This window comes from Adiantum capillus-veneris, chromosome 16, assembly GCF_014529385.1.
Source record: "Adiantum capillus-veneris isolate H3 chromosome 16, ASM1452938v2, whole genome shotgun sequence".
Classification (NCBI taxonomy): domain Eukaryota; kingdom Viridiplantae; phylum Streptophyta; class Polypodiopsida; order Polypodiales; family Pteridaceae; genus Adiantum; species Adiantum capillus-veneris.
This window is the reverse complement of record NC_140946.1, coordinates 49,780,726-49,789,552: the sequence shown is the minus strand read 5'-3', so window position 1 is coordinate 49,789,552 and position 8,827 is coordinate 49,780,726. Positions and strand designations below refer to the sequence as shown.

The following is an 8,827-nucleotide window of genomic DNA, read 5'->3' as shown; positions in this document are numbered from 1 at the left end:
TAGTAGACAATTAAACCTAGTAGGAAAGAATTAAAGACATATTTAGGAATTTTGGGAATTATTCAAGTCCCATTGTTTAAAATGACAACTGAAATTACAGTATTTTTGTTAAGTTTGACCTCATGGTTGTTTGTGGGGACCCTTTGTGCCATATAAATTGAAGCACTAGCACGTGAACCGGGGGTTGAAACTTAAGTTTAAAAAATTTCAAGCCTCACTTGTTGCTACTATGTGGGATATTAAGAAGAGTATTTAATTTGAGTTCAAGCCTCATATGGCTCACTTAAACTAGCAGGTGGACACATTTAAACCTTGTTCAAGGCACTAGGACATGGATGCAAGACTCAAACCTAAATTCAATCCTCACTTATTGTTGCTCTATAGGATATTAAGAGGAGTCTTGAAGCTCATTGGAGCATCACATGGCCCCGGGGAGGTCACTAAGTGTAACATTCCTATATCACGTGCGTTCGTTAAAGACCCCTATTAAAAACCCCTATGTACCAAAAAAATCCTCATTCTCTTACACCCCTCTGTAAATTCATCTAAAATTATAAATCCCTAATTGTACATATATTTTTTGTGAGATGAAATAATAACTTCCCTTCATTAAGAGTTACTTTTTTTCTTAAAATACATTTGAAAGGGTCACAAAACATAATAACAAAAACCTTTATGACACATTATCCACATTCAAATCTAAAAGCTTTAAAAATATCGATCCAAATGATCATGTTAAGACTTTTGTCAAGAGCTTTTGCAAATTGCCTTGTAATTGCATAGTCATAATATGGACACATAGTGACAAGAATGCTGTGTTGTGTTGTGGTTAGCTTGGTCTTTTAGGGATTCTTTTGTATGTCTTTTGGTGGAAGTACAAGGTGTCTTACTGTAGCATTTATGCTCTTTAGTTTCCAAGGTTCTGAGTAGCAAAAGAGTCAACTTACACAAGATTTTTGCTGACGATTATTACAACGGCACTACACTCATAAATGTGGAAACATGCACATAAACTTAAGTGCACTACACTTACATTAGTTTGGTGAATCATTAGAGCTAGCATTCCTTCTCCATAAGAAAAATTATGTACATAAAGCTTGCTATACTTGTGCTACCTAGATGACTAGTTGATTTTGCAACCATTGGCCTACTTTTTTGCATGCATCGGCTAGGTTTACTTTGACTAAGCAGTCAAAAAGGCCAAGCAAGGAGAATATATTATAAAAATCACACCTCATAACAATCAAAAAAGAAGAAAGATCCCAGGAAATTTTAAGACACAATTCCATGATTTCAAAATGTGACCACATCGCCATTGCACTTCCACTTGGTTCAAGTTGTGTTAAAATGATGAGTGGAGCTAGAGTTTCTTCTCTGGGAGCATTACTAGTTTGTCAATTCAGAGCTTCTTTACCACAACAATGTTGCGCATATCCTAGAAAATATGCGCTCCAAATTTTGGGAAAATCTTGCATTTAGCAGCATGTTCCGAGATACAGCATCCCTGACAATCAAGAAAGTTGTCAAGAAATTTTCCAGCTTATGCAAAGACATCACATTTGTCGTACATGTCGACCCAAAGCATTGCCAATGCGAGACATGTCTTATAATAGCCCCCTAACTAGGAATCTTGTGGACATGTCTTTGTAACAGCCCCCTGACTAGGAATCTCATGTCGAGTATTTCTCTCAGCCATGTGACCCTCTTGCGGGCATTGACTTCCCAATTGCTGAAAACAGCCACCAAAATCTTGTTGCCAAATTCATGTGGGGTATACCGTGCAATCAACATGTTCAAAGAGATGATGTTTCATACAAGAGTGTAGTCCTCTTCATAATGTGTAGTACAATTCAACTGACTATAACCCAATCTTGCCAATAGCAATTTCTCATGCCATGCAGCAGGGATTCAAAATGCACGGAAAGGATAGGTTACAGAAGAAATGCCTTCACTTTTCATATACCGACAACAACTTAGAGTTTTTTAGAGCTTGCTTTCCACAGCTATTTTGAGCATAATCTGTAATCAACACGCTCCAAGTTAGACTATTCCGGATTGGAAGCTCATGACGCACTTAGAGCTGATTAGAGCTTGTTGCCACAACATGCTTAAATTGTTGCCACAACAATTTAAGCATAATCTATAATCAACATGGTCCAAGTGAGACGACTATTCCAAATTGGAACCTCATGAATCACTCCTTGTGCTTTTCTAGGATGCCACATATGGCATACAAGTCAACCAAAGCAACATCAAGCAAGTCATGTTCCTGCAATCCAAGCCAAAACAGTCCATTGGCTGGCCTTTGCTAGGCCTATCCTCCTCATTCTGCCCACCCATGCACCCCATCTAAAACACGCACACTCAAGAGCATGAACACACAGCACACATGCAGAAGCACATACACATGTTTGTGTGGGATGACATTCTCTAGGCAAGAGAAAGAGCCTCATTAAATCCAACGCTAAAGTTTCCTTGAAAAGCACCAGCACAAGAAAATCACCTAACAAGTATGTAATTGCGTGTATTACTCTACGAAGAACTTTACTTGTACCTTCTATAATAATACTAAAGCGTGAGAAGGAGTAGCTCCAGAACAAGAATAAAAGATACCAGACAGAGAAGGATCAGCTCCAGAAGAAGAATAAGAGGAAGAAACATTCACAGTGATAGAAGCAACCATGGACCGGGTTGCATGCAGTTGAGATAGAAATATCAAGGCAAAAAGATGATGACATTGAAAGAGACCATTCATAAAGCCCAATCTGTAGATCTTTGCCACCAGGCCCATAGATAATAGCCAAGAGCTTCTTCACCACAGCCATGTCGCGCATAACCTAGAAAACACGCGCTCCAATTGACTACATGCTGGTAAATCCTTTCCTCCGAAACAGAGTCCACCATTTCACTGCTCCAGATCCACTTCCTCACAAACAAAGTTTAGACCAAGCGCATCTACATCAAGCTCATCAGTATCCATATCAAGAACTTTTAAACAACTTCAATCAAAGATGGAAACATCCGAGAGCTGGTCAAATAGCATCTGTTGAAAATGTCCGAGAGCTTCTTCACCACATCCATCTCGTACATATCCTAGAAAAAACGCACTCCAAACGACTACATGCTGCACTAAGTACTCGAGATAATTCTCAGATAAAGCAGCTAATTTTGCTATTCACTGGTAAATACTTTCCTCCGAAACAAAGCTCCATGGTTTTCATTGCCCCCAGCTCCACTTCTTCACAAACGGAGGTGAGGTGAAGCGCATCTCCATCAAGCTCATCAGCATCCATATCAAGAACTTTTGAGCAGCTTGCATACAAGATGGGAACATCCAAGAGCTAGCTCAATTAGCATCAGATGGAAACATCCGAGAGCTTCTTCACCACAGCCATGTCGCGCATATCCTAGGAAAAATGTGCTCCAAAACCATATGAGATAATTTGCGATCAAAAGCACATTGAAATGGTGCAGATAGGCATATATAAAAGCATAGCTTTGAATGACTCTAATCAATCCATTCCAACATGTAATGGAGCAAAAAGTAGGTCAATCAACTCCTCCTTGCGACTCAAACTCCTGCAAATGATAGAGCAAAAATCAAATCATAGACATGGGAATTTTAACAATTACATATACTAAAGCTCACCAACCAAGAAAATAGTAAAGCACACCTTGCCTATCCCTAATGGTCTCTCACAAAATCATTGAAGACCTTCCAATCATTCTCATCAAGTTCATATTTTTTGTTTCCGGAATCATATGTGAGGTTTGCGAGTGTGATAATGCAATCAATGCTCACCATATCCAGATCTGTCAAGTCGTATGTAAAGCACCTAGTCCCTTTAGTTTTTTGATACCATCCGAGCTGAACCTCAACCCCCGAAGGTCTATCAAAAAGGCTGAATCCTCTCTTGTATTCCACATGCACCACCAACCATTCTCCTCATCTTTTGAACTCGTCTGAAGTACCATTTGCTTTCAAATTTCTTCTTGCCTCCGGAGGTTCTTGGCTTGCAGCTTGACCTTGTCACCTTCCCATGCATGGTCTATTCTTGAAAGAACACGGCACAATCAGAACCAATACCAAATAATTTTTCACCCGTCCTTGCATGATTTCTTTCTTCTTCTTTGGCATAGTACACTCCTTGTCGTACTCTTGTAAGTCTAACTTTAGAGAGTGTTGGGTGGCATTGAGCTGACTCACTAGCGTAGACTTGAATAGAAACTTGTTGTCTTCGAATTCAACAACAGGACTTATCTCTTCTTCCTCATCTAGAACGGAGTCAATAATATGCCTGACCTCACTTGTAGCAGCATCTTCATCTGGAAATACTTCAAGACCCATGGAAGTACGATATTCTTCATCTGTCTCCGAGTCTTGCAGATTTGAGTTTGCATATGCATCAAACACTCTAGTTGACCAAAGCTGGAACCACCATTTTTGGTCTTCTTTTCCTTTTGGCCTCACGTGCAAGTGAGAGAAAAGTTTATGGGCGCTTTCCAATCCTCTTTGTAAAGCAGCAATGACCTTTTCATTGGTTGAAACGCATGTGTAATCACCTAAGTTTGCCTCTTGCATGCCTTCTATGAGATTTAACTCCCTCCATATGTGCTCTTGCTTCTTGTGAGCTCTTGTGAATGCCACACCATCATCTTTGCATTCAAAATGTGCAAGCCTATTCAAGATTCCTATCGTATGTATCATGTCCATCAAGTCGTAAGTACGCTCTTTCCCAACCATGCTCCCAACTTTGCTGAAGAATATTTTAGCTGCATCTGAGCCGGTGAGATGCAGAGGACACCTGAAGTTTGAGTGAAAGTCTCTAAAATATTTGATAAGCAAAACCGCAAAGTGTCATGAGACTTGTACATCCAAAATGTCTCTTTACTGATAAAATTTGTTGAGAGTGTATATTTTGGATGATGTTGTATCCAAGATCTCCAATTTTGAAAAAGGCCACTTTGGCTGCTAAATTGACTCTCTCTCCCATGTTTAGGTGAGGAGATAAAAAGATGTCAATGTAGTCTCCAACAATTTCAAGATAGGCACGTGTCCCTATCATACTACGCTCTCACCTATGTTGGCCACTATTTGCTAGCTTTCCCAAACACTGTTGCACTTGTCTGCTACATATTCTTTGAGTTGCTGCCCAATTTTGACGATCCTCTCGCTTGATATCCGCTTCCTTAAGCATATGCTTGTCAACAGGAAAAGAATCATACACAATGGTGACATGATTCAAGGTTATCCAGACATCACCAAGAGCTAGCTTCCGCTTTGGCTTATCGAGAACATTGACAAGCTTCTTTCCATTGTGTACAAAGTCCTAATCATGCATGCCCAAAACATCTCCATCCTTCATTTTGGCTGAAAGAGGCCACCCGTCCCATTCGATCTGGAATCTAGTGCCATTCTTATGAACGTAATCAGCCAGCATCAAGGCTCTTCGACAACTATCGCCATCAGAGGCATGCCCAATAATTGGGCCAATTGTAGGATTTAGCTTCTCATCCCACAAGCTTGAGATTTCAGCCCATTGCTTGTGAACATAATGTGCATCAAATCGGTTGCAAGTGGAATGAGCCACCAAAACAAGTCATGATAGCGCTTCATGAAGCGGGTTTGCCACAAAAACACGTGCATAACCACCGATGACATGATTCTCAAATGATTTGATAATCATCTCATAGCCAGCCTTCCCAACTCCAACTTTGATAAAGTTTGAAGTTCCACATTCATGGTCCTCAACTTTGTGTCCATCAAATCCAATGAGGGTGTCATCTTTTGGATTCCACCTGCATTTAGATGTTGAAAACATTAGAAAATGAGACTTATGTTTCAAGTTAAAAGAACCCTTTATTCCAAGGTTTTGACTTTACCTTATTCTCTTCTTTATGACGGTCTCATCCTCTACCAAAGTGAAAGGAACAAGTGACATAATTCCATGCTTTTCTTTCTCCTTTTGATAGATTTCAGCAATGGCATCAAACATGTGACCTTGAATGCCTGGCAAGAATTGTGTGGCAAGTCTATGGCCTCTCTTTGTTGTTGAATGTGAAGGGCATGTAAGGTTGCTGGCAAGGAAATCATGTAGCCTTGGTCCATCCCACATCTTTGCAACTTCAAACAAAGCCTTTGTATTTGCACTATATCTTTTTCCTTCCTTTGCTCTTAGCATATTTTGGGCCACATCTTGCAGGAAGTCCCATAGAGCACGCTTACCACCAAACTTCCCTAGCCTATGGGATTCTATCCTGTTGTTACAAAATCTCTTTATGTCCTTTCTATTGATAGACTCCATATTTTCTTCCCGTAATGTGCGTAATCTCACAAAAAGAATAGCAACCTGTGACTTTGCCCACCAAAGTTTAAGGGTGAGATCTCTTGCATGCTTTTTAGCAAAAAGAGTTGCTTGTCTGAGCTCTTTTCTAGTGAGATAGTCTAGTCTCCTTCCGTTATCAGTTCCTCTACTACCTCTCTTTTTTGATGCTGTTATCTCTCTATACAACCTCATTCTAAAATCTAGAATCTTAGGTATGCCCTTGCAATGGTCACATGAAAAGCCTTCAAAGAGAAGCCCGCTACTAGACACACGTGGGCAACTAATGTGACGAAAGCAACCATCTATGCAAAAAATAGAATTTCCATCACGAGAGGTTGCCTTTGTGGAAGACTCTGCAAACCAAAGCTTACCGCCACAGTGATCATCTAATAAAGGCTTCAAACTAACACTCTTGATGTTCACTTTGATGTCATGGATCCACAAACCCCAGCATAAAAGGTTCAAACTTAAGACTGAACTCTCACTTTCTGCATGGTTACCAGAAGAAAAAGAGGCATCACCTTGATTTGAACTTCCATTGTTTGTAGAGACCACAAACTTGCTCAAAAAAGTTTGCTTTGGATCATGCTCTTTGTTCTTCCGAGGACGTCCACGTAATTCTATGAGCGTTGGGATGACTTTCTGCTCCTCCTTCATGAGTGCCTTCGTGTGCAAGATTGACTTTGTGTGCTCAGTAAGTAGAGTAGACAAGTCTGACCGTGGAGGGCACAAACACAGCGATGTGTCATCATACTTGCATCTCACACGAACAAAACTTTTGTCTTTAAAGTCATGCAATGTGGCTGTAACAATTTCAAAGTCCCAAACTGCATGCAATGGAGATGCATAAAGCTAAAACAAGAAGATCAATCAATGAGCTTGTCACATTCAAGTAAACAAGAGATGTTGATTACCTTCATTTACCGCCATCAAAGAATTCAGCTTCTCTATTGCAGCCTCAATTTGTTCTTTATCATCTTGTTGTTGCCCATCCGGTACACCTTGTGTGGCATCTTTTCTAAGTCCACAAAATGCCAAATAGTTTTTCTCATGTCTATTACTCTCCAAGATATGGGTCCTCATGAAATTAGAAAGACAATTATAAGCAGCATGCTTTCCTTCAACTGAACCTTTCCCATACAAACATCCACATTCATAACACCAAATTAGTACTTGGGGTTGCCCATTGAAGTCTTCACTATGGAGTTCAAACCTGTCATCCCTTGAGACCTTCAATTCTTTCAGTTTTCCTCTTATTCTAGTGCATTTATTTTTCCACTGCTCAAGAATGGTTGCACTTAGTAATGTGCTTGCAAGTTTGGTAGTGAGATCTCTTGGGCGATCCTCTTTCTCTTCAACAATGTCACCTAAACATCTGCGCTTATTTGAAGAAGTAGTCTCTTGAGTGATTTCAGCACTCCTTTTGATGCGAACTTGAACCTTATTGCTAAGTGTCCATCGCTCTTCTTGTCGTTTCTTTAAAATATAGTTCTCCTCAATGAAGTCAAAGCATCCAGTCACAGTCTCATCTCCCTCAATTTTGTCACGAACCTCCGCAAAAGTGGGCTCACCTTTATCAAGTTTTAGTCTTACAAGACCAAGCTCTTTATCATTATCATCATTTATAACCTGGATTTTGAAGAACGATGCCATTTAACTGACAATCTAAGTTTGTGACCCAGTTGTGGATGGTACTGCACAAAAACCTTGTTTAGATATAAATACCACCATTAGAGAAGCTACAAAAGAGTACAGTCATATAAGAGAAAGAGTGAAAGCTATAAAATCAAAATTTCAAGCCACAACTCTTAAATCAATGCAATTCTTAGCATTTTACATTAGGCAAAATTTGGACTCACAAAGGGGCCCTTTAAGGAGTTTGACTTTACCTCTCTCTACCAAAACGGGCGCATGGATAAATTTTTGCAAACGAACTCCAAAGTTGGCGGAGGTTTGACAGTTAGAATGTCCTCTTCAAGCTCTATCTACTGATATATAGCACACCATGAGATTCCTCATATTTTAGAAGATTCTTTTTTTTATTCACCTAGATTCCGACAGAGTTGTCACATCATAGGTGAATCAAAAAAAGAATCTTCTAAAATATGAGGAATCTCATGGCGTACTATATATCAGTAGATAGATCTTGAAGAGGATATTCTAACTGTCAAACCTCCGCCAACTTTGGAGTTTGTTTGCAAAAAATTATCCATGCGCCCGTTTTGGTAGAGAGAGGTAAAGTCAAACTCCTCAAAAGGGCCCCTTTGTGAGTCCAAATTTTGCCTAATGGAATCGACTTGGTGAACACGAACAACATACTTTTGCTCACCAATTGTAGAGGTAATTAAGTTTTTTGCTGATGGGTAACCTCCCATCACCCTTTTGCTGGTGGCTCTAGGACCTCCTTTGCTTGCTAAGAAAGCTGCAACCAGTATGCTTCCATCCTCTAGGCTGCTCAAAAATACAAGTATGAATACAAAAAAATATAAAATTTTGCAACA

At 39.8% G+C, this 8,827-nt stretch overlaps 1 protein-coding gene across 1 annotated transcript; it reads right to left on the bottom strand.

The window, feature by feature from the left end:
* Positions 1 to 2,905: 2,905 nt before the first annotated feature.
* Positions 2,906 to 6,116, bottom strand: LOC147439021 (uncharacterized). Its single transcript, XM_086483954.1, has 4 exons — positions 5,884 to 6,116; positions 4,088 to 4,826; positions 3,190 to 3,341; positions 2,906 to 2,999 (listed from the first exon to the last, which is right to left on the bottom strand). The coding sequence occupies exons 1-4, from the start codon at positions 6,114 to 6,116 to the stop codon at positions 2,906 to 2,908; spliced, it is 1,218 nt and encodes a 405-aa protein (XP_086340080.1).
* Between the last annotated feature and the right edge of the window lie 2,711 nt (positions 6,117 to 8,827).

Excerpts from the sequence above, each read along its gene's own strand:
- LOC147439021 (XM_086483954.1), bottom strand. The coding sequence starts at position 6,116 with ATGTGGGATGGACCAAGGCTACATGATTTCCTTGCCAGCAACCTTACA. Across the intron at positions 3,342-4,087 it reads GACGGGTGAAAAATTATTTG|CTCTTGGATGTTCCCATCTT; the intron begins GTATTGGTTCTG and ends TAATTGAGCTAG. Across the intron at positions 3,000-3,189 it reads GAGCTTTGTTTCGGAGGAAA|TTGTTTAAAAGTTCTTGATA; the intron begins GTATTTACCAGT and ends CTTTGATTGAAG.